At 44.1% G+C, this 26,244-nt stretch overlaps 1 protein-coding gene across 2 annotated transcripts in view; it reads left to right on the forward strand.

The window, feature by feature from the left end:
• DUSP22 (dual specificity phosphatase 22) overlaps positions 1 to 26,244 on the forward strand; it is a 99,992-nt gene that overhangs the window by 59,071 nt on the left and 14,677 nt on the right. For both annotated transcript variants that reach the window (XM_075585810.1, XM_075585811.1), the window contains one exon: positions 17,831 to 17,880. In XM_075585810.1, the coding sequence (XP_075441925.1) occupies positions 17,831 to 17,880 (50 nt within the window). The remainder of the gene's footprint in view (positions 1 to 17,830; positions 17,881 to 26,244) is intronic.

Below are 26,244 nucleotides of genomic sequence, written 5' to 3' on the forward strand. Positions count from 1 at the left end.
GGAGAAACAAAACGCAAACACTGAAAGAGTTGTTGGATAGGGAGGATGTAAACCAGGCGAGGGCTGCGACACCGAAGTTAATGGAATGGAGAGTGTGCAGGAGAAGGGAGAGGGTGGGGATCAACAGTGTCAAAGGCAGCAGAAAGATCCAGGAAATTTAGAAAGGAGGTGACCCTTTGATTTAGCTGTGGGTAAGTCATTGTAAGTGTTGTCTCAGTGAAGTGTGGAGGACAAAAAACAGATTTCAAAGCGTCAAGCAGGGAGTTGGAGGGGAAAAAGTCAGACTTGAGCGGTAGTATACAAGCTACTCAAGTAGCTTGGAGGCAAAGGGGAGAAGAGAGAGAGGGCAGTAGTTAGAGAGGTAGTTTGGGTCAAGAGAGGGTTTCTTTAGAATGGGCATGACGAGTTTACTGTATGCTTAAAGGAAGATGGAAATGGGCCGGAGATGAGAGAGAGGTTAAAAAGGTGACTTGGGGTAGAGCGTAGTGTGCCAGCAGAGAGGGAGCGGAAGAGTTGTGAGAGAATAGGAGGAAGGGGGCGAGTTGTAGGGTGATAAGAGGAGAACAGAGGCCTCACCCTCAGTCACAGGAGGAAATTAGCTGAGGTTGGATGTAGGAGTGCAAGAGGAGGCAGGTGGTATGTGTGGAGCCTGACATGAAGAGCTGCCATGTCTGATGGACTGAATCTTATCTGTGAAGTAGAGGAGAAGGTCTTGGACCATGAGGGAGGAAGGGGATGCAGGTGCAGTTGGGTAAAGATGGGAGTTAAATGTGGCAAATAGACATTGATGATTACAGGACAGAGTTAGTAAGAGTGGAGAAAAGTATGTTTGCTAGGCAGTGTTATAGGAGGAAAGTATGAATTTGTAGTGGAAATCGGCTTTAGAGCGTGATTTCCTCCAGAAACGTTGAGCAGTGCGTGAGCACTTTTGGATGTAGCGGGTAATGTTTCTGTGCCATGGTTGTGGCTTAAATTGTCAGGGACTACATGTGGTGGCAGGTGTTGTCTGGTTGAAGGCTGATAAGTGTACTGCTGTATAGAGAGGTTGTTAGTTCTGGGCAGAAATCGGTAGATATTGAATGGAGCAGAGGTTGCAAAGATGTTGAAAATGTGAGCATTTAGGTCTGTGTGTGGAGTGTGCCGAGGTTAGAGTGAGGCTAAAGGTTAGGAGGTGATGATCATAGAGAGGGAAGGGTGTGTTAGAGACACTGAACAGATGTGGGAGAAAATCATGTAATGGGAGTGTCCATTGCAGTGAGTAGGAGAGGTTGCCCATTGGGAGAGATCCTAAGAGGAGATTAAGGAGAAAAAAAATGTGCATTTGAAGTGAAATTGAGATTGTCACTAGGTATGTTAGTCTCCGAGGATAACAGTAGGAAATTGAGAGGTTGGTCCTGGGGCGCAATAGATTACAACAACAGGAGGAGAAATGAGGGAAAAGAGACCAGAGCATAGACTTCGAATGATGAGGGAGGGAAAGAGTGGTATGATGTGAAATGTACAATGTGGTGATAGTAGTATGCCTACTCCTCCACCCTATCTATTACCTGGTTTGTGGCTGTGGCTAAGCAAAAGACCAACATAGGAGAGAGCAGCAGGAGAGGCAGTGTTTGAGTTGATGAACCAGGTTTCTGTAATGGCTAGGAGGTTGAGTTGGAAATTAATAAGTCATGGATAGCTGTATAGCAGACAGATCGTGCATTCCATAGGGCACAGGGAAAGGGAAGGGAGAGTTGTAATGGGGATGAGGTTGGAGTGATTGGCAGTACGTGGTGAGGACGCTTTGGGGTACGGTGTGGGATGTGAAAGGATTGGTATGTGGAAAGGGCTAGGTTTAGGGGATATATTGCAGAAGTAGGAGTAATAGTAAGGAGAGGAAGTGAGAGTAGGACGGGGAGTTGCTGAATATCTGCATCTACAGTAGCACCTTCAATGAATCAATAAATAATTGTCTTCTCGGCCTCTCTTAATTTTGTTGCGTCCCTTATTCCGAAAGCATTAAATGATTCTTGTAAATTCATTGCACATTTCTGTAATGTCTCCTCTGACTTTTAGTATATAGAGAAAAATATATCCAGCGTAGAGAGCATTTTTAATGCGCATCAAACACCTTGGAGATGTCCAAAGTTTGGTGGACTTTCTCTCTTCGACTGGATGGGTATGAGTTTTTCTTGGGCTTCTCCTCCATGCTGTCCCAACTGAACTGTATTTTTTTTTTTAAACTCAGAGAGGTGCAACATTTAAGTTGCTAAGCAGTACTGTTGGTATAGGCCTTTGACTTTGCATAACTCATGGTTGTCTTGAACAGTGCGGTTGCTCGTACAACTCTGCCGGTGCAACTGGCTGCTGCACCGTTTGCAGGATCCTCTGTGACGAAGATTCCCTGGAGAAAGGGATTTTGACCAGGATGTTTCACCCACCACCTGAATGTTTGAAAAGTCTTGTTCTATCTTCCTCTGGCTGTCACGTATTACCTAGATGGAGGGGGCGGGGGGAGGGGAGAGAGGGGTCTCGCCTTTTTACCTGTCCTGCCTTTCCCCGCACCCACGCCAAGAATTTTTCTCTCCTCTTCTTTTTCGTTTACCTCACACACTTCATGTGTCCCACTAACTCCCTTTGTTCCTTGAGTCATACACTCTTCAATCCCCCTGCAACCAGACAGCAGCTGTCATGTGACCTCTCTCGTCGATGCTCCGACTATGACTACCCATTACTCTATACTGCACCAGTTTAGCACCTCTTAGGAGGGAGGCAGGGGAAAAGAGAGAATGAAAGGCAATCTGTTCATTACAACATGCTGTTTGTTACGGTTGAAAATACAATGAATTGCCTCTACCATACTCATGCTGGTACAATCAAGCCAGGATTCCAATTCATTTTGTATAAAATGATCCTCTTTTTGCACATCAGTTAAAGCAAGTAAATGATGACTGGTTTGTGAATAGAGTCGGTGTCTCAATTTGCAGCTCATTTTTTTCGAAGAGACAGACACTGTTGCATAATGTCATTTTCATAGTGTACAGTATGTGGCTTATTTTTTCAGTTACCTAGAGTCCTAGAACACCTGCAGGAAGTGGTGTTGTGTATTCTTGTAGTCCCCATGCATATAAGCAATATTCTGGTACCTATCTTACTTTCATCATCCGTTTTGGTCTTTATCATTTGGTAGCTGAAATGGGCACTTATTGGTAGCATAAGAAATACGACTTCTAATCCCTAACGGTAGCACTGTGCTGCTCTGATAGAACTTTCCTTTTTGTGCAAGAGCTATGCCTCATAACCTTAATTGCTCTATCCCGTGAAAGTTGTTTTCCTTGTTCTTTCATATGAATTTTGTAACTTGATGTTCAATCAAAAATATTTCTCTGTTGGAATATCCGTAATCATTGATAAAACATTACTCCTTACCATGCTTTTGTAAGCAACTGTTGTCACAACCTGGTTTAAACCCACTCCTTGCGCTGCATGATATCATTTTTTCACAACTTGAGCCAAAATGCATCTTTGGTTAACATAAATGTGAAGAGTGATGTACAAAATAAGAGAATTACAATGATTACATTTTGTACAACCATGTGTCTGCCTCTCTTCCTTCCTTAGATGGGAGCATACTGGCCATCATTTGGAAGCTTCTTTTCAGGCAGAGATTTTGGATTGGTAAAAGGGAAGTACTTTCTACAGTAGGAGACATTAGTGAAATAATATATTTTCAGCTAAAAATCTTGGAGTCCGCCTCATAAATAGGGGGAGTTGTTCAGTATGGCTGAGAGAATACAGTGTTGTATCTGTCCTGAGCATTAGTCTATTCCCGTTCTGTGTCTACCACCTGTGTTGGGAGTCTATTTCATGAATACAGTACTGTACATTCCATAAAGTACTTCCTCACACTTTCCCTGAGCCTTTCACCCTCCAGCTTCAGGGCACGACCTCTTGTTCAAGCACTTCTATCTCTGAAAGGTGATTCCCCTGCTGTACCTTGTTGAAACCCCATATCAACCTCTCTGCCCTAAGAGCTTGCACTTCTAATATTCTCTTTCCCTAGTTCCACGAGCAACTATTTGAGGGAGAAAGGTAGAACCTTAAGTATAGCTGCCGTTTGGATGCAGAGTTGCCATTCCTGTCTTAATTGTACAATCCCACTCAAATTAATTTAAGCTTAAAATGTTAAAGGTTGGCCAAATAAAAGTGCTATTTAAAAAAAAAAAATGGGCTCAAAAACTAGTGACACACATTTTTAGTTTTGAGGCTTATCACTGCATCAGTGTCAAATAAATTTGAGAGGGGCTGGAGCAGTGTGGGCAGATGCCCATTTAAAAGGTAACAAAAACACTATTATTTTTCAGATCAAACAGCATTGCATCAAAGTAACTAGGTTTTGGCGTATATTGTTTATCTTCTTCAGCGTCCTTGTCTTGTGCCATGTGATTTTACTGCTTGTTCTCTGTTCCTGATGGAGGAATGAATGGATGAAGAATGCCATTTTTCAGAAATGGGCCATTCATTTTACAATGCCTTTCATTCCTAATGTATTAACCCTAGGAGACTGGCTTATATCGGACACCTATTCGGGTAGAGGTTTATCGTAAAAGAAAAAAAAATGAACAAACGAGTGCATAACATTACATATTATACAGTATACTATACAAAGTAATACAGGCATACCCCGCATTAACGTACGCAATGGGACCGGAGCATGTATGTAAAGCGAAAATGTACTTAAAGTGAAGCACTACCTTTTTCCCCACTTATCGACGCATATACTGTACTGCAATCATCATATTGTGCATAACTGATGTAAATAACGCATTTGTAACAGGGTCTATAGTCTCCCCGCTTGCGCACAGTTTTGGTACAGGTAGGGAGCTGGTATTGCTGTTCAGGACGTGCTGACAGGCGCATGCGTGAGCTGGCATTTGCCTATTGGGCGATATGTACTTACTCGCGAGTGTACTTAAAGAGAGTGTACTTAAAGTGGGGTATGCCTGTACTGAGAGAATTGGATTTGAGTGTATAAGTGGAGGAGATGCTGGAAAGGACTGGACATGCTGCCATAGAAATAAAAGATGATGATAATAATTTTATGCAGTCACTAGCGTATGTCATATATGTTTCACTTACTGTAAGGAACGAAGTCCTGAGCCCCCAGGTTCATGGTATTCAGGTACACTTCTCTGCAAAATGTACGGTACGTCTTAAAAATATATGTGCTAACCTGGAAATGTGCAATGCACTAGCTTGTGTGTGTATTGAAGCTTTTCATGAGTCATCTTTAGGTGAATTGCATTAACACAGCTTTCACCTACAGACGCTCTTAGAAACTGAGTCGCAGCAGAAGGCGGGCCAGCTAACAGTCTCCCCAATATGCTTCACCCTCACTAGACCTGTCCACTAAGCCAGCGTGGACAGGGTTAACATCATCAGGAATAGACCGACACAACTTCAAAGACCTAGATATGTCAGCACCTCCCCCCCTCTGAATCTCTTCTCTGGGGGTCTGTTTGCCACTCCGCTGTGTTCACTTCACCTCAGACGCAGTTAGAAACAACTCCCGGGTCGCAGCAAAGGCAGTAGCCAAAGGGTGTCAGCCGTTTGATGCCATTCACTGATGTTACTGCTGCTCTGTTATTGGTCTCAGGTAAAATATTTCAGATGTGTATTGAAGCCTTTCCATTATCTCACTTTACCTGCTCTCACATCCCTACTTCCTCACAATACCACTTACTTCTTCCCCAATGCCAACTCCTTCAATTAACAGGCGGCTTTCTGAAGCACACCTTCGGTCTTATACCCCTGTACCTTATGCTTCCATTTAATCTTCCTTGTAGATTGCAAGATCATTGGGGTAGGACCCTCCTTACCTACTGTAACAATGTATGCTAATGTTTATTTTATTGTACTTGATATGCAGCACTATTGTACTTCCCTACGGAATATGTTGGCGAGTTGTAAATAAATTCTAATAATAATAGAAACCTGACGGAAAGTACAAACAGATAAAGAGCTTTCAGAACTGTGCACATCTAGGTACATTGGACATGTTTCACACACTATCTGGGTTTCCTCAAGCGATCAACAACAACCACCAACTGTTCTCATACTGCAGACTCACACGTACATTGAAATTAAAATGTCCCTGTAAAAAAAAAAAAAAAGGCTATTTTTGTCGTCCTGTTGATGGTAAAAGTCAAAGGAGCAAATTCGTCTTGACAAACCTGAAAAGACTGGCCAGGTGCTAAAGTCTGGACTATTTGCATATTGCAAAACAAATTAAACTTTCGGCTTAACCCAAGTGTAAAAATATAATGATCAAATAAGAGGTTTTCCTGGAAATCTTAAGTGCCAACATCATTGACATGAAAATACAATAAAAGAACAGTTGTCAATTTGGTCTTTTCAGAGGACATCACATTTTATTTTAGTATTTATTTGTGTTACACGCCACATTTCTCTGTCAGGGTTGCCACAAGTCAGCTACTGTACCAATAAATCTCGATTGCTTCATTATATGTTCTTTGGAAATAATTTGTGAGGGTTGTAACCCTGTTTTTCTGATATTAAAGTTGATGTTAAAATAACTGAAATAAACCTGGTTGAGAAACCCAAGTCACTGTGCTGTGGACTTAAAACTCGTCTGACAATGAAGATTTGGAAATGTGTATGGAATTTGGCTGCAGCTCTGTATAAATCTACTTCTATAAATGAGTAATTGTAAATTAAAATATACTGTAATTTACCATTATTTACAGTATATCTCCGATAAGGGGCTGAAGCATCATTGTTTAGTTTGCATAGTTTTTTCGTTAACTTCTTTGATTTAAATTCTATATATTTTTGTAGTAACAAAGGAGGGAGAAGGAGTAGGTGGTATGATACTTTTAGTGGCCCAACAGGTAGGTAAATGTTACAAGTTTTTTAACCTCTCCGGGTCCTTCATTGGGTAACACTTCTACAACACTTGTAACACTTCTGTACTTGTTGGTCCAATAAAAGGTACTGTATCATACGACCTACTACCTCTCCCTCCTATGTTACTTCATGGAAGAAAGGACCAGCACGGCTACCTGCCCTTCTTTGCTTATTTTTTTGGTGTGCTTTTTTTGTAGTTTAAGTATTTGTTTTAAAGAGCTTTTACTTCTTATTGTTTTCTTATAAATATTAAATCATGGATATGCAGTACGTTGTTTAATATGATAGCGTATTATTCTTTTCACTCACTTTCAGCTTATAACCTTGAGTAATATACAGTACAGTATATGGATTGTGCAGATATGCAAAATAATTTTTCAGCACTTTTACATGTAGTCAATCTTCTTTAAAAAAAAACCCAACAACATTAGACTTTTAATTTCATGAACAACATAGGCTGATTTTACTTGTGATATAATTGGACATATATAGTATACACTAGTTTTAAAACAAATATGTATTTTACTGTATATAATTACATAGATGTGTATATATACTGTATATATATATATATATATGTGTGTATATATATATATATATATATATATATATATATATATTATACATATTTACTTTATGCACATTTACATGTCTGAGCATGTATCATTTTTTTTTCTTTTTTTACAGAAGTAATTTATTATTGTTGGGTACCAAGGAAAGGACAGGGCAAATAGTACACCTTTGTTAGTTATAACAATTTTAACATAGACAATATGAGCACTTGCAAGTAAGATCAGATTCTCGTGTGGGCAAGAGTCACATGTCCCACCTCCCATGGAACACTCGTCACCAACCAAGTCAGTTTGGCTGCGACACTCAAAAGTGACCTAGTCATGTAACCTTGCCGTGTTACATGAAGGTCACACTTTATCTGTGTTGAGGAGTCTTCTGTATAGAGGACAGTGCATTTCTAGAGTCAGAAAAAAAATGTCATTGCTTTATTCAAAACAAATGTAAATAAACTGCCGTACAAATGAAAAACAGAGCAAAAACACTACATATTTACCGATGTAGCAGACGTGATCACGTGAAGTTGAAACACGCTGCTCCATTTTTTATTGAATGGAGCTGTTACATAATGCATCATAAAACTTGTGGCTGTGTTAACGTGTTACCATGCGACAGCAAGTGCAATAATGTCTGCGACTTTTGTAAAACACATGATGTCATTTACCCCATTTTAAATCAAAAGATTTAAATCTCTGAAATATACTTTTTAAAAGTAACGGTATATAAAAAATGGCTAGTTACTGCAAAATCGTAATTGCCGGGTAGTTACGCAAGAATGCATTAAAACTTGTTCTGTATCAATCTAATTCCTAACCACCAAAACTAGATGATGTTGTGTTGTCCTGAAACTAAAATCAGTTAAACCGATACAGTGAGAGCTTACAAAACTAGAGTAAGTTATAGGATTTCAAGATTATCAAGACTTGAAACAAGCGAGAGTTTAGCAAAATGCCTAAAAATCACTGTTTTCTATGAAACACCCAGAAGGTTAGCACAAGTGCAAGCAACGAACGCGTACTGCATTCAGATCTCCAGCTACGTAGTGTCACAAATAATGGGCCATTGAGCTTCCCAGTCGTGGGGTTAACACATGCACATAATGAACAGAAATGTGACATAAACACATGGTTTAATAGTGATACAGTATTAATGCCATACAGATATTATCACTAACTGGACAATACACCCCCTTATTAATTGAACAGAACTATGAGTACGATAAATGTAGCATACCATGTCTATTTATTAAAATCTCATGGCTACAGAAATTGGGCAAAATTGCAATAAACCCCAGATTTAGCAAAGAATCAGGGTTCTATTGAAATAAATAGTTTTTTTTCCCTTGGATAAATCCACGGTTCTATACACAGGTTTTGCAGCTGGGGACCTTTGGTAAATGACCCGTAAATGTTAGTGGTTTTAACACATTGTGGGAACCCCCTGTCACATCATAGTCAAGTAATGAACAAACCAGAGATGAGGATGAGGTTGGGTTATATAGTAACATATTAGATGAGGTTGAGGTCCATCAAGTTCAACCTATGAAAAATGTAACCGACCGACACATATCATATATTCGTACTTACAGTATATTGATTGAGGAAGGGAAACCTAAAACCCCAGTGACATATCATCCAATGATGTCTCATAAGGGGAAAAATATGTTTGTTCCTGACTCCAATAATGGCAATCAGATTTGAATATGTATGTTAACAATGTCATGATTTATTTATCCATAAACATTTTAAGGCTTTGTTACCATCTAATAATCAGCACCTTAAGATCCTTGTGATTCTTAGAAACATTATGTATTACACAATGTTCTTAAAATGAGCTACAGCATGCAGCCTACATCAGGTGGCATATTACACCGATATCAGAGCAGGAAAACATGGAGGTAAGCTCTTGAAGCCAACTGTGGGTTTGTCTTATTTTTGTGACCATCACTGTATATAATATGAGTGGGTGAATATACGTTGTTTAACTTACTAACATAAACTCATGAGGATAACAATGCATTAAAACCTCCTATTTATAGTTGGGCACGCATACTTATCGAGGGTATGTAACAACGTGTTAAAAATAGAGGCTTATCTATAGTGACAAGCTTTAGAAATTCAGGTTGGTACAGTACACTTGCCATACAAGGAAACAAACAATTCGTATGATTATCTTACATTTTTATTTGGCAGAGGGAGTAAAGTGATAATTAATTCACACATGATTAGACAACTTATGTAAGGTTACATTGCATTTTCTTTTTTCTCTTGCACAGATGCATTTAAAACTCCTTTAATACAGTTATACATTCAGAAAGTTGTAAACCATCTCTGCAATACTATTTTGACATTGCCTCTGTCCAACCCAATTAGAATTTAACAAAGATTTAACTCAGTGGCAATATTTATTTATATTTTTCAACTTCTGGTACCATTACTATAATAATTTTGTACTCCCTTTTTCTTTTTTTAATAATGTAGCTAGGATATAGGTTGGGGAAAAAAATACCATTAATTGTATAGTAAATCATGTGTCATGCTGACATGTTTTGGTAAACTGAGATATTTATAATAGTTGTCACTATTAAAAAAGACTTCATAGCAATGGCGTGAGTAAGCTGTAATTTCATCACAATTTCTAGGTACTTTATTTCTTGGTGAGTCACGACTGTTCATGTAAATTATGTTTCTTGGGGATGCAAATGTGGGTTTCGTTACCAAAATCTTCAACCAGCTATAATTGCAAGAAATGCAAACGATGTGGACAAATAGTGCTGCTCTTACTAGATGTAATTGTATAATACAATTCTAAATCTTTTCATGGCAAAGTAATTTCAGATGTACTTCTGTGGATTTTAGTCTTTAAAAATCACATGTCAATAGAGCAGGCCCGTCAAACTCAGAATAGCTTGGGTACTTAAGTCAGACTGCCAGACACGGGCCGCCCAGAATTTGTTTTTATAAATAGTCATTATAACCTACAGTACTCATACACTTTTTTTTTGTTGTGTTTTCCGTATTAAAAATACGTAAACGTCTCTGGTATCTCTCTGCCTCCCCCCCACCCCCCATCCAGTAATCCCTCCCCCCCGGTCCCTTTCCTCCCCCCGGTCCCTTCCCTTCCCCCGGTCCCTTCTCTCTCTCTCGCTCCCCCATCTCTTCTCTCTCTCTCCCCCCCCATCCCTTCTCTCTCTCTCCCCCATCCCTTATCTGCCCCCGTTCCTTCTCTCCCCGGTCCCTTCTCTCTCCCCGGTCCCTTCTCTCCCCCCGGTCCCTTCCCTCCCCCCGGTCCCTTCCCTTCCCCCGGTCCCTTCCCTTCCCCCGGTCCCTTCCCCCGGTCCCTTCCCTTCCCCCGGTCCCTTCCCTCCCCCCGGTCCCTTCCCTCCCCCCGGTCCCTTCCCTCCCCCCGGTTCCTTCTCTCCCCCCGGTCCCTTCTCTCCCCCCCGTCCCTTCTTTTCCCCCCGTCCCTTCTCTCTCCCCATCCCTTCTCTCTTCCCATCCCTTCTCTCTTCCCATCCCTTCTCTCTCCCCATCCCTTCTCTCTCCCCATCCCTTCTCTCTCTCCCCCATCCCTTCTCTCTCTCCCCATCCCTTTTCTCTCTCCCCCATCCCTTCTCTCTCTCTCTCCCATCCCTTTTCTCTCTCCCCCATCCTTTTCTCTCTCCCCCATCCCTTCTCTCTCTCCCCCATCCCTTCTCTCTCCCCCATCCCTTCTCTCTCCCCCATCCCTTCTCTCTCCCCCATTCCTTCTCTCTCTCCCCCCATCCCTTCTCTCTCTCCCCCCATCCCTTCTCTCTCTCCCCCCATCCCTTCTCTCTCTCCCCCCATGCCTTCTCTCTCTCCCCCCATCCCTTCTCTCTCCACCCCCCATCTCTTCTTTCTCTAACCCCCATCCCTTCTTTCTCCCCCATCCCTTTTCTCTATCCCACAGCCTCTCTTTATCTCTCTCTCATCCCTTCTCTCTCTCGTCCCTTCTCTCTCTCGTCCCTTCTCTCTCTCTCTCTCTCCCCCATCCCTTCTCTCTGTCCCCCATCCCTTCTCTCTCCCATCCATTCTCTCTCTCCCATCCCTTCTCTCTCTCTCTCCCATCCCTTCTCTCTCTCTCTCTCCCATCCCTTCTCTCTCTCTCTCCAATCCATTTTCTCTCTCTCCCATCCATTTTCTCTCTCTCTCCCATCCCTTCTCTCTCCCTCTCTCTCCCATCCCTTCTCTCTCCCTCTCTCTCCCATCCCTTCTCTCTCCATCCCTTCTCTCTCCCTCTCTCTCCCATCCCTTCTCTCTCCCTCTCCCTCTCTCCCTCTCTCTCGTGTGTGTGTGTGTGTGTGTGTGTGTGTGTGTGTATATGTATGTGTGTATGTGTGTATGTGTGTGTATGTATATATGTATATATATATATATATGTATATGTATATATATATATATATATATGTATATATATATATCTTATACTATATTAGTGAAAGCACTGTATGTTTGCCTGCCTGCCTGGATGTCCGATGTCCCTAGGGGAAATCTCATTGGTCCCTTGGTCCGCCCCCGCACACCTCTCATTGGCCTGAGGCGGAGTGACGGGCCAAAGGACACACAGGGACACACACACACACAGGGACACACACACACACACACAGGGACACACACACACACAGGGACACACACACACAGGGACACACACACACAGGGACACACACACACAGGGACACACACTCTCCCCCGTCAGTTGGACCGCAGCTCACCTTCCACACCCCCCCCCCTCCTCCTCTCCCGGTGCCCCTCCTCTCCCGGTGCCCCTCCTCTCCCGGTGCCCCTCACTCTCTCCCCCCTCCCCACCTCACCCAAATCCCCACGCTCAGCAACATCCCCAGCCGCACCCTCACCGTGCGCCGCGGAGGAAGCGCGGCCCTGCTGCTCAGCAGCAAACTCCAGGCTCCTCCCCCCTCGCGGCGCGGCCCGGGCCTCCTGCTCTCCCCCTCACGTGCGCCGCTACCGGAGAGGGGAAGCGGCGCGGGACTCCCCCTCACGTGCGCCGCTACCGGAGAGGGGAAGCGGCGCGGGACTCCCCATCACGTGCGCCGCTACCGGAGAGGGGAAGCGGCGCGGGACTCCCCATCACGTGCGCCGCTACCGGAGAGGGGAAGCGCAGCGCGGGACTCCTGCCACTCTTGCCCCCCCCCCCCCCCAGCTTCCCGAACTCACCTCCTGCCCCAGCCCGATGCCACGGGGTCAAGGTAAGTCACACACCGTCTCCCACCCACGCACAGTCACCCACACACCCACCCAGTCACTTTCACCCACCCAATCACCCACCCACTCACTCAGTCACTCACTCAGTCACCCACCCACTCAGTCACCCACCCACTCAGTAACCCACCCACCCACTCACTTAGTCACCCAAAAACTCACTTAGTCACCCACACACTCAGTCACCCACCCACACACCCACCCAGTCACCCACTTTCACCCAGTCACCCACCCACTCAGTCACCCACCCACTCAGTCACCCACCCACCCACTCAGTCACCCACCCACCCACTCAGTCACCCACCCACCCACTCAGTCACCCACTCAGTCACCCACTCACTCAGTCACCCACTCACTCAGTCACCCACTCACTCAGTCACCCACCCACTCAGTCACCCACCCACTCAGTCACCCACCCACTCAGTCACCCAGTCACCCACCCATTCAGTCACCCAGTCACCCATTCAGTCAGTCACCCAGTCACCCACCCATTCAGTCAGTCAGTCACCCACTCAGTCACCCACTCAGTCACCCACTCACCCACCCAGTCAGTCACCCACTCACCCACCCAGTCAATCACCCACTCACCCACCCACCCAGTCAGTCACCCACCCACCCAGTCAGTCACCCACTCACCCACCCAGTCAGTCACCCAGTCAGTCACCCACCCACCCACCCACCCAGTCAGTCAGTCACCCACCCAGTCACCCATTCACCCACCCAGTCAGTCTCCTACTCACCCACCCAGTCAGTCTCCCACTCACCCACCCAGTCAGTCTCCCACTCACCCACCCACCGACCCAACTCACCCACCCAATCACCGACCCAAAGTCACCCACCGACCCAAAGTCACCCACCCACCGACCCAAAGTCAAACCGACCCAAAGTCACCCACCCACCGACCCAAAGTCACACACCCACCGACCCAAAGTCACACACCCACCGACCCAAAGTCACACACCCACCGACCCAAAGTCAAACCGACCCAAAGTCACCCACCCACCGACCCAAAGTCACCCACCCACCGACCCAAAGTCAAACCGACCCAAAGTCACCCACCCACTCAGTCACCAACCCACCCACTCAGTCAAGTGTCACACACCCACCCAGTCACCCACACACTCAGTCAACTCAGTCACCCACCTAGCTGTCAAGGGGGGGGGGGAAGCCTAACCCTGTCGTACGCCCCCCCAAAATTACATCCCGGGCAACGCCGGGTCTCTCAGCTAGTGTATATATATATATATATATATATATATATATATATATATATATATATATATATATATATATATATATACAGGTATGTATACACAATGCATTTCTATATTACCAATGCATTTCCAATACACTTATTTGCAATATATTACACTCTTTTTTTAAAAGGCATTTATTTTACTAGCGTGTTCTTATGGATCCTATGTTACTAGTTTACAGGCAATGTTTCTGCGACTGTAAACCTCCCAGCTGCTGAAAAAGATTTTTCTTCCACAACACCTGTTTTTCATGTGAAACAAAAGCTCTCGTTATTTTTCTCTTCTCTGCAATTAGCTTTCGAGTTTCATATGACACAGCTGCCCATGCTTTAAAGTGGTTTCCTATTTATAAACTTAGTTAGAAGTATTGATTTAAAATAGCTATATTTTAACTTCAGGTCCATCAAAGGAGATTGTAGAAAATGCCCCCAAAATGCAGGACTAGGAAAACGAAAAGCCTGTGTCAGTCTGTACAATATTGTAAGAGAATTCTGATGTGGATACAAGTGAAGGTTATTCTAGGTCCTACAACATGGCAGGAGAGCCATCTTACCAAGGAACGTTCTCAATTGTCAGGTATCCATGTGCGCTTGTGCAGTGAACACTATTGCATGGTAAAATATGTTACTCAGCCAAGCACCTTTTTTTTGCAGACATACGTGGTAAACATGTCTATATTGGAATACGTCTTGCCAGTCACCTCATGATGATCTGTTCTTGAATGGTCCTTTAGATAAGACAGCAAGTGAAAAAGATACCATCAAGTGGGAAGAATTGTAATACAAAATATTTACAAAATGTAATTTGGTGCTTGTCTCTTGAACAGTCTGGCCACTGGGATGTAAAAACAAAAGACAGGGGTGCCCAATGCTACACCCAATTGACAAAACGTATAAAGTTTAAATACTTCAATAGTAATATTTGCTTGGTTATTTAGTTAAGCCCTTTGGCCAAAGTGTCATTAGCCTGCATACCACATCGAGGTATAACCAAAATTAATGCAGGTCCTAACCTAATTTTAGGACCTGCATTTTTGGTTATACCTTGACGTGGTATGCAGACTTATACCGCTTTGGCCAAAGGGTTTAACTAAATAACCAAGTAATTATTATTATTGAAGTATTTAAACTTTATACTTATTACTTTATATGTTTTGTCAATTGGATGTAGCATTGGGCACCCCTGTCTTGTTTGTATCATTGGCCATGCTCAGTAGCACTCTTATTGATTTTATATATGGGTGGTTTTCTGGGTATGCACCTTAACCCTGGCTGTGCTCAAAGCTATGACCATGCAGCAAGCTTAAGCCTATAGGGAACCATGTTAAAAATGGTTATTGAGGCAAAAAGTGACACTGTGTGCTCATTTGCATGTCATTTCCCAGAATCCCTTGCTGCAGTGGAAGTGCTGTATGCTGGGTGATAATGGGGAAAGGTGGGGTTGCAGACCTGCCTAAGACATGCAGATGAGCATACAGCTATATACAGCATATATATATAATGTGGTGGGTGTTGGTGTTAGAGCGTGCTGGGAATGTGTGTGTTAATTTAGTCACTGGGCTGTAAAAGTCAACAATATTCCCAAAATGTAACAGCACTCTTAATAGGACTCGTGGTCAGACATCTGCTTACAAGGATCAGCAAAACTTCACTATAAGTATCAAAAATATCTTCATATTATTGGAGAAGAACAGCAGCATTTCAGGCCTACCTGATGAAAGGCCTTGCAGGCCTGAAACCTTATACTGTGCTCCTGTTCTTCAATAAAATGAAGATCCTTTTTTTGATACTTATACTGAGGTTTTGCTGATTCTTGTAAGGAGATGTCAGACCAAGTCCTTTAGGAAAGAGGTGCTATCTGCCTCAAAGAAAAACTTTGGGAAGGAAGCAAGGGTTTACATTGTGTAGGTGTACCTTTTAATGCAGTATCATCCCACTGAAAAAAATTCAATTTGTCAAGAAGAAAACTAATGCATGGTTGGGAACAAAGGACACATTCATTGATAAACCTTCAGGTTCATTATTGACCCACCTTCTAAAAATGTAAAGTCATCTAGTTTCTCCTCCTTTTTGTTTCCCCTTGCTCCAGGGAGCAAAAAGTCTAGTTAAAATTGTGTTTTAATTTGTTACAACTCCGTATGGCACGCAGTAATACTGTATACTAAACCTTCTTTTTAAACCTATTGTTGATGTGCAGAACTAGTACTTTTTTTGTTTGTTTTGGTTTTTTTTAAACAGTCCTCAGACAGAGATATATAAGTTTTGTGAAGTGAAAATAAGTCGATTTCATACATGGTTGTAATTTCATCAAACAAATCTGCAAATTAGAGTTTCCACACAGTTGTGCTCTAGGTCCCTCTAGCAAAAGAGCGTTAATGGAGGTGGGACAGAACTTTTGATTTGGAATAACTGATCACTAACCCTATATGGTTGCTCAGCTACAGGAGCAAAGCAAAGAGTTGCAAGCCTCTCTAGCAGCAAAGTCATTCAGAACGTTCATAAAGGCACAGAATAATCATTTATGCGAGAGGCTCCTTGGTATGTGTCTATAAATGGTACAAGGCCAAAATAACTATACCGTAAGTTTTATATTTACTGTATGGTCCTAAGACATCAGTGCCCTTGCTGTGCAATAACTCCAAAATGAGATTCTGATCATATTTTGTTATCTGTAATCGGTGAATATTTCAGATAATACTGACCTGTGCATTTTGTTTATTGCAGTAGAGTATTTTTTTTTCCGGGAAAGGACGTACCCTTGCAGAACTAAGCAAGCCCAACAGAGCCAAAAGTTAATCTCCAGTAAGGAGCACGGAGCTCTTGGCACTGACTGCACATTCATCTTGTGAATTTATACATGATAAATGACATATCTCATTGACTGTGTGACTGTGAGGGGCTTTCAACAAGCTTTAAATATCAAAGTGGCATAATTCTATCTAATATGTGACACACAGTATCAACGTTTTCAAATGGCTGAAATATATAACATGCCATCACTTGTGAAACGTAATCAGTAGTGTTTAAAAAAAAAAAAGAGGTTGCAATGAAAATTTGATTTGCCGAATTTGTACGTGCAAGAATCTACAAATGTGTGTAATATTTCCCAAGTTCCTGCTCTTTCGTCTTCGGTAGAAGTGATGTCTCGCGTTCTACAGCATTTAATTGAGCTCTGTATTTGTATGATCACTGGAACCTTGGAGTCTGTGAAGGGATTATAACCACTCACAATGGACTCGCATCATAAGAACCTATTCTGGTTTGCAAGGAGGGGGGTACATTCAATGTAATTCTACTTGGACAGCAAAAGGAGAAGGATTTGCCATATGTTCCAGTCTAAATGTGATCTAAAGTTAAACTACAAAGGGTGGCTAAATGCCAATAACTTGGATGGTATAATGATATGGCAATTGGCACCCATGATATCTTTTCTTTACGTTGGCAAAGTTACTATTCACTAAGCTAACTATATGTAAAAATGTAAGGACCCTATTTACTAAAGAGTGCTACGATTTAGCCCTGCCAAACTCCCATTCAAATGAATGAGTGTAGATGTGCTAAAGCCCTTCGTGAATATGGGCCATAGAAGGGAAAGACGCACAATGCTTTGGAATATCGGCCATGTGAAGCAACGCATGTTTTCCTGAGCCAACCCAACATACGCCGGAATAAATCTCATGCAAAGCAAATGTGGAATTTAGAATGTACTAGTTTCCGATTGTCAACAGCTATGTAAGAGCTATAATAAGTTATGTTACAGTTACATGCAAATAATATAATAATACAATTTGAGCACTGTTTTTTTGGGGGGGATTGCCTCACAATTTATTTATGTTAATGTTTGTTTGACTCGTCTATACAGGGGCTGAAATATCTCTGCATTCCAGCTTCCGATTCACCAAATCAAAACTTGTAAGTAATTTATTTACGCTTTCTTAGAATACATTATAAATTGAATTATTTGTCTAAAAAAATTTTTTTTTTGCACTTACAACATATTTTGATTATCTCACTTTTTATTGATTACATGGTTGAGAAAGTATGTGCCAGTGTAAGCCAGTATCTATTTGAGCATCTGTACATAGTTCTGTGCTTCAGATCCTTATAAAAGCTTTGACTTAGTAGGAACCTTGTTACATTTTACAGCAGCAATCTGGCACTATCAATATATTTATTCACTTATACTTTATGCCTTTGTCTCTCTGGTTGTCGATTTAAAGGTTGGGGAAAAAATGACTTCCGGCAGGAAGCTGCTGGTTAGCTAATGATTACGAGCACCTACTAATATATTTGCAGGAAGCAAACTACTACAGTATTTAGCAAGTAGTTATGTATGTAATTGCCCAGACAAGTAAGGGCAGAGAACAGAATAATATTGCTAAGAATGTTCTTGTTCCATTGAACAAATTAAGAGGGGGAAAAAAATCATTCTTCTAACAGAACACAAAAGTGAAAATTTGCATTATAGGGTCTTGAACGGGGAAGTCCCACATGACATGCACCAAAAAATATGTAAATAACGTAACAATGTAAATGACCCCTTTAGAAAGATTCAAAGTGTCGTAGTTTTTTGTGACTTGCGTATGTATAATGGATGTTTTTCTATTTTTAACCGGATCTGTGAAATTAATTCTTCTTTATAAACCTATTGCTGTCCAGTTTCAGCTGTTTGGTGGCTTTGTACCATCATTGCTGTACTTGACACAGAACAAAGGAAGACAAAAGAGATACCTGACAATTTGCTTATAGATACAGTACACCTGTCACCTCTCGCTGATTTTCTGCAGGTCTCGTTGATTTAGATTACCTCTCATTGATTTTTAGCATCAGCGGTATCATCAGTGAAGTTTCACTTATAAAACTCAGCACTATTCCATTTTGAACCCCGGCATCTCAACGGTTAGATGTCCTTGGAAGCTGACATCCCTGATTTAGGATTTTACAGGTTATGAAAAAAAATTGGGTTAAATCCTGTAAAAAAAAAAAAAAAGTGTGTATGTATATATATATATATATATATATATATATTTCTACATATATATATTTCTCAAACGTTTCTATGTATGTCTCCCTGTCTGTACTGTGTTCCCTGTCCCTACGGGCAATCACATTGGAGCTTTGGCCTGTCACTCAGGCAATGAGATGGCTCCCTTGGCTCGCCCGCCCCCGCACACCTCTCATTGGCCTGAGGCGGAGTGATGGGCCAAAACACACACACACACACCTCCCGCCCAGGTAAGTCACACCACTGCGCGTCTCGCCTCAGCTTATGGCCCCAATAACTCACCTATTTCAGGCGCGCAGCCTCGCGCCTCAGACCCCAGGCCCACACAGGGCGCTTCCTGCCGCCGCCTGCACGCGCCTCCGACAGCCAGGCGGCACATCGGGGGACCAAGCGGTCGCCCGGGGGGAACGGGGGGGGGGGGGCGAGCCCCGAATCACGGGGAACGGGGGGGGGCGAAGAGCGAGTCACGGGGAACGGGGGGGGGGGTGAAGAGCGAGTCACGGGGAACCAAGAATGGGGAGCGGGGGGGGGCGCCCGGGGGGGGGGGGACGCCTGGGGGGGGGGCATGCGGATACATAAATTATGACAATACATATGCCCCCTGCTCTCCACCCACCCCCCACTCTCCTTTCCCCCACCCCCCACCCACTCTCCTTTCCCCCACCCCCCACCCACTCTCCTTTCCCCCACCCCCCACCCACTCTCCTTTCCCCCACCCCCCACTCCCCTTTTCCCCACCCCCCACTCCCCTTTCCCCCACCCCCCACTCCCCTTTCTCCCACTCCCCTTTCCCCCACCCCCCACTCCCCTTTCCCCCACTCCCCTTTCCCCCACCCCTCACTCCCCTTTCCCCCACCCCCCACTCCCCTTTCCCCCACCTCCCACTCCCCTTTCCCCCACCTCCCACTCCCACTCCCCTTTCCCCCACTCCCCACTCCCCTTTCCCCCACTCCCCACTCCCCTTTCCCCCACTCCCCATCCCCCTTTCCCCCACCCCACACTCCCCTTTACCCCACTCCCCTTTACCCCACCCCCCACTCCCCTTTCCCCCACTCCCCTACCCCCCACTCCCCTTTCCCCCACTCCCCTTTCCCCCACCCCCCACTCCCCTTTCCCCCACCCCCACTCCCCTTTCCCCCACTTCCCTTTCCTCCACCACCCACTTCCCTTTCCCCCACCCCCACTTCCCTTTCCCTCACCCCCCACTCCCCTTTCCCCCACTCTCCTTTCCCCCACCCCCCACTCCCTTTTCCCCCACCCCCCACTCCCTTTTCCCCCACTCCCCTTTCCCCCACCCCCCATTCCCCTTTCCCCCACTCCCCTTTCCCCCACCCCCACTCCCCTTTCCCCCACTCCCCTTTCCCCCACCCCCCACTCCCCTTTCCCCCACCCCCCACTCCCCTTTCCCCCACCCCCTACTCCCCTTTCCCCCACCCCCCACTCCCCTTTCCCCCACCCCCTACTCCCCTTTCCCCCACCCCCACCCCCCTTTCCCCCACCCCCCTTTCCCCCACCCCCCACTCCCCTTTCCCCCACCCCCCTTTCTCCCACCCCCCTTTCCCCCACTCCCCTTTCCCCCACCCCCCACTCCCCTTCCCCCTACCCCCCACTCCCCTTCCCCCTACCCCCCACTCCCCTTTCCCCCACCCCCCACTCCCCTTTCCCCCACCCTCCACTCCCCTTTCCCCCACCCCCCTCCTCCCCTTCCCCCACCCCTCCTCCCCTTTCCCCCCCCCCTCCTCCCCTTTCCCCCCCCTCCTCCCCTTTCCCCCACCTCTCCTCCCCTTTCCCCCCCCCTCCTCCCCTTCCCCCCCCTCCTCCCCTTCCCCCCCCTCCTCCCCTTCCCCCCCTCCCCTTTCCCCCCCTCCTCCCCTTTCCCCCCCCCTCCCCTTTCCCCCCCCCTCCTCCCCTTTCCCCCCCCCTCCTCCCCTTTCCCCCCCCCTCCTCCCCTTTCCCCCCCCCTCCTCCCCTTTCCCCTAGCAGGACCCCCACTCACAGACAGCACTCACAACCCACGCGACAACCGCCGCCTCACACCCTAGAAGGACATATTTATCACATTTTTACATCTGTTATGTCACCAAAATATACATTGTACTGTGGTGTGTTTACAATAAACCATTTTTAAACAACATCGTATTACATTTTATTCCATCTTTCTTTTCAACATTATTATCCAACCTTTCGAAACAAATAGTCACCTATTGTTCCACCATTTATAAATAATACTACCTATGACGGATTTACATCCCAGGCAACGCCGGGTCTCTCAGCTAGTATATATATATAAAAAAAAGCGCAACCCCTAGTGCAATAACCTCCAAGACATAGAATAATATAAATGTAATAAAATAGATGTGTGGTTAACAGTGCACACTTACAAGACGAATATTGAACAATTCATATAAATGTATCTTTTGTGGTTTCGTGTAGTTAGCCAGATAAGGGAGAGGGAAGGTGACCGCCGATACTCACTACCACAGCACGCCCGTGGAACACCGCCGGGGGCTACAAGTGCCAGCAAACACTGATGCCAGCAACAACGATGTCCCGATCACTCCAGGCTACATGCACATGGGTCCGGTCAAATCCTACCACTGATATCCCCGGCGTTCCACCACGATATCATCCGGTATAAAAGTGTCCACGATAACATAGAAGCACCACGTGATCAACGTGGTGACGTCAGCCCTACGCGTTTCGTCGGTCCTTGCCGACTTCGTCAGGGGATTATCAATACACATGACAGAAATCCAAAGAAGATCTGCAGTACTCACCACATTTTTGGTTGCAAAAAAAGTTTAATAGAACAAAGCAAGCATCGGGGGTAGTAAAAGAAAAAATGGAGCGACGTTTCGGACCTCACAGTCCGTTCTCAAGCACCTACAGTACATCTGAGGTTGTATTTACCTAATTTTAAGACCTGCTAAGGAACAGATGATTGTTATGTCCTGATATGTAAAACCATAGTATTCAGAGGGTGTACTTTCTTTTTCACATGACTGTACATAATAACTCATTTAGTAGCATTCACTTGGATTCTTGAGCCTGACCAGGTAGCACTAGCTGAGTGTTGTATACTTATTATGATTTCAAGTACTGCATATTATAAGCTTTAATGCTTCAATGCTTTCTCTTAAGTGGTTGTCAAGACTTGAACTGTAACTTACTCTGCAAAGAACCAGACGTGGTTAGTGTGGTGACTATGGAAGAAAGAACAGTATTTGTGGACTAATTATATAGATTAAAGTTTTTTAGGAAGTAACTTGGTATAAAGACAGATTCATTAAGTAGGCTACAGCACTTCAACTGTATGTGCTTGTCAATACAGGAGGGCCCCAGGCATGCGGCGGGTTCCGTTTTAAGGGCCCGCCGCAAAGTGAAAATCGCTGGAAAGCGGAACTGGCGATTTTTAGCGTGTGTGCATGCGCAAACCGGCCATTTCCCCTTCTGCGCGGGCGCACCCTCGTCAACCACCCTTTCTGCGCATGCGCACCCTCGGCAACCAACCATTCTGCGCATGCGTGACCTCGGACTTCCCCGTTCTGCGCATGCACAGAGATGGCGGTCCCTTTCTCGGTACCACGTATCGACGAATCGCCGAAAAGCGGGGCACCGAGAAGCGGAACCTTGCTGTATTACACCACATATTAGACACAAAGATTAAAGAAGAATTTCTAGCATCAATATGTTCATGTACAGACTTAATTTCCTAACTTTTTATGCATCCAAGCGTAATGGATGTGCCTGCATTAAAAGACCAACCAACTTCCCCTACACCAGGGGTGCGCAAACTTTTTTGTTTGCGCCCCTCCCTGCCTGCTCTAAACCCTGCTCGCGCCCCCCCTTCTTACCTTTCCTCCGGCATAGGCGACGTCATGTGATGTCATGATGCCATGTCACGTCGCATTGCCATTTGACCCTGCGGCATCGGCAGAAGCCGCGGGAGAGAAGGTAAGAGACACACGGAGGCCTCGCCATGCCAGCAGGATAACATGTTAGCCAGCTTTCTGTCTCTCGGCTTTGTGGGTGCTATCGATTTGTGTACGTTTGTGCAGTTTCAACCATTACATATTTAATCGTTTTTATGTTGGTTACGGGCACTGACTTACATTTTTGGAGCACTGTTTTTATTTTTTAGACTAGAGTTAATGAAAGTGATGTGTCTCTTGGCATTTGCCATGGGCACTTGTGAAACAACGCTTGTTGTACCACAACATTAGTTTACTTATTAGAGCAGCTGCAATCTATTGATGCATACTGGACAGAAACATGTAAAAGTTATGATGCTAATATTTTCTTCATACATTGGCCTGGTGCTGTTACAGGGATGACTTTGGTAAACTCCCACACAGGGCATCCAAAGTAGTTTGCAAGGACTGAAACCTTCTTTATACGAAGGTTGACTTCATACGGTCCGTTGTGTGGAGGGAGGTGAGGATATTAATCAATACAGTAAAAAGCAATACATTGCAGTTCTGGCATGCGTGGCTGACTGTAAAAATTAGACATTTTTTGCTGCCCAAAGTGCCCTCAAGATGCATCTCTATTGACATCTGGTTGAATTATTAATCACAAAATAAAAAAATGGGATTGATTGCACTTTTAAGGCTTGACACTAATCTTGGCATCCTAAGAACCTCTAAATGTACAGATCTTTTAAGCGTTTGCTTTTTGGCCTTTCTCTGATGCAGGGAGCCATGCTAAATCAGATAATTAGCATTGTTTTTTGGGTAGCAGAGAGACTTGCTATAGTGATGGCATTTTCTTGGGAACAGTAATCATTTTCAGCACGTCACTTAGAATATTATTTCAAGAGCTGGTAATGCAGATTGTTTGATAACAAAGCATATACATTTTATGCTTACTGTGTTGTGGTGATTTTAGCTCACTCCTTAGCGATAAAATGCTTGGCGCAGCTTTCATTTTCCCTACTGATCATGGACGCTTTAAAATGTTCTTCATTTTGTATGCAATGACAGGAGACACTGGGTCAGATGGCTTTGATAATGACATACTGTACAGTATCAGGAAATATTGCCAACATGTAAATTAGTTTCTTTTTTAAGTACAGCTTTAGATGACATTAATCTTATCAACAGTTGAATTTCAAAATTATTTGACAGTCAAGCTTTTAATTTGCATAATGTAGCTACAATTCTGCTCAATATAGTATGTGTACTGTAGCACTCTTGTACTTCGTTACAGTTCAATTATTTGCAACAGCAGATACTGAGTTAATACGATAAGTGTACCTGAGTGTTAAAAAAAACACCTTAAGCATAGGTTTACCATGTAAAATAATTGTTCAGCAGCTTCCCCCTGTCCCTCTTGCTTTATGTAGTTTTAGAGACTCCCTATCCAGCTTGTTTTTTTAAAGAGCTAACATTACTTGAATAGGAATCCTTGGCTAGAATGCAGTTGCAGCAGCCTGTGGCTGCAGGGTTCTCTCAGTGCAAGGCACAGCAGACTGAAATACTGTATGGACTTTTTTCCTTTTTGGTTTTGAGAACTTCCTCCTCTAAGTTTCAGTGAAAATGAAACAAGGAAGCTATTGGGCTCATAGGTAGCTGTCAACAGCAATGCCTGTTTTATTGGCTAATGAGTTTTTTTTTTCTTTAAGTGCAGGAGGTCACAAAGATGACGATGACCTTGGGGAATGCTTACCATGTTGGTCATTTCAGATGACCCACGAGAAAAGAATTGGTTTAGGAACAGCATGGATCTAACACTAGTTTTACATCCATCTTCAATCTACTGTATGACTGACATATTTTGTGTGGGTAAAACTGAAATCAGACATCAGCTAATTGAAATATGTTTTGTCAAATGAAACTAAAGTAAAGATCGAAGAAGAAAGTTACCAGAAACTGAAACAAGCTAAAAGGACCAGAAACCTGTGTATTCCTCTTCATTTGTCATCTGCCTTGGAATCGTTGGGCTCATGGGCACAGTTTTGTTAGGTAAAAACTTAGAGCACAAAAGAATGGAATATATATATAGTTTTATACAGTATGTCCTGGTCATGTGCGTGTTGAGCCCAGTGGGTGGACGTTTTGTACTTGGCCTACCTAATAAAATATTATCATGCATAAAATGGGGTATGGAGGAAAGGGAAGACGGCATGATTTTGCCACTGTATAAATCCTTGGTAAGACATCTTAAATACGGAGAACAGTTTTGGGCAATGCTCCATAAAAAACACATTATGGAACTGGTAAAAGTGCAGTGAAGAGCCACCAGATTAATTATGGCGATGTAAAGGTCTGATCTATGAGGAAACGTTATCCAAGTTAGGTTTGTTAATATTAGAAAATACGGGATATGATAACTATTTACAGGAGGGCCCCAGTCATGCGGCGGGTTCAGTTTTAAGGACCCGCCAAAAAGCGAAAATCGTCGGAAAGTGGAACATTCTACACATGTGCAACATCGGCAAAAAAAAACATTCTGCGCATGCGCGACCACGGACCGGCCCGTTCTGTGCATGCGCAGACATGGCGGCCCCCTTCTCTGTACCGCCTTATTAGCGGATCGCCGAAAAGCGGGGCGCCGAGAAGCGGGGCCTTACTGTACAAGTATATTCAAGGTCAATATAAGGAACTTTTGAGGGACTTTTTATCTCAAGGACAGTACAAATCACACATGGTCACATCACCAACAGCAAAGTAAAGGGTTCTTTACAGTAAGGGCAGTTAAAATATAGAATTTCTTACTAATGGAGACACTGATGGCAGAAACAATAGATATCTTGAAGAAAGGTTAGCATCTTTTAAGAAAGGAAGGGTATTTAGGAATATTCCAAATAAATTAAACTTACAGAAGGAAGGATGTTGATCCATGGAGAAATCTGATTGCCATTGCTGGAGTTGGTAAGGAATTTTTTTTCCCCCTAAGGAGATATTAGACACAAAATCGCGCCACTGGGTGTAATAACCTTTGTTGCATTTGTATGTCTTTTCTTCAACCTCATTTACCATGTGTGCAACTGTTTAAGGCCTCGTGCAGGGTGTCGCTGAGCGGGTGGGCGCGCTCACGCTGTTCGCGATGAAACATATTGCGGCAATGTGTGTGGCCAGCGTGAGCAAGCGCCAAATTTGAATTTGCCTCTCACAAGCGCGTCACGGCCGATCAGGCCGCACGAGCGCCAGCCCGCCCGGTCCCTGCCTGGCTGCAGCTTTAGATGCCCAGATATTTGGTCATCCCAGATTAGATTTACTTTGGGGCTAGTTTTAGGTTATTTTTGTCACCTGCGTCTCTTTGGTTATTAG

This window comes from Ascaphus truei, chromosome 2 (genome assembly GCF_040206685.1).
Source record: "Ascaphus truei isolate aAscTru1 chromosome 2, aAscTru1.hap1, whole genome shotgun sequence".
Taxonomy (NCBI): domain Eukaryota; kingdom Metazoa; phylum Chordata; class Amphibia; order Anura; family Ascaphidae; genus Ascaphus; species Ascaphus truei.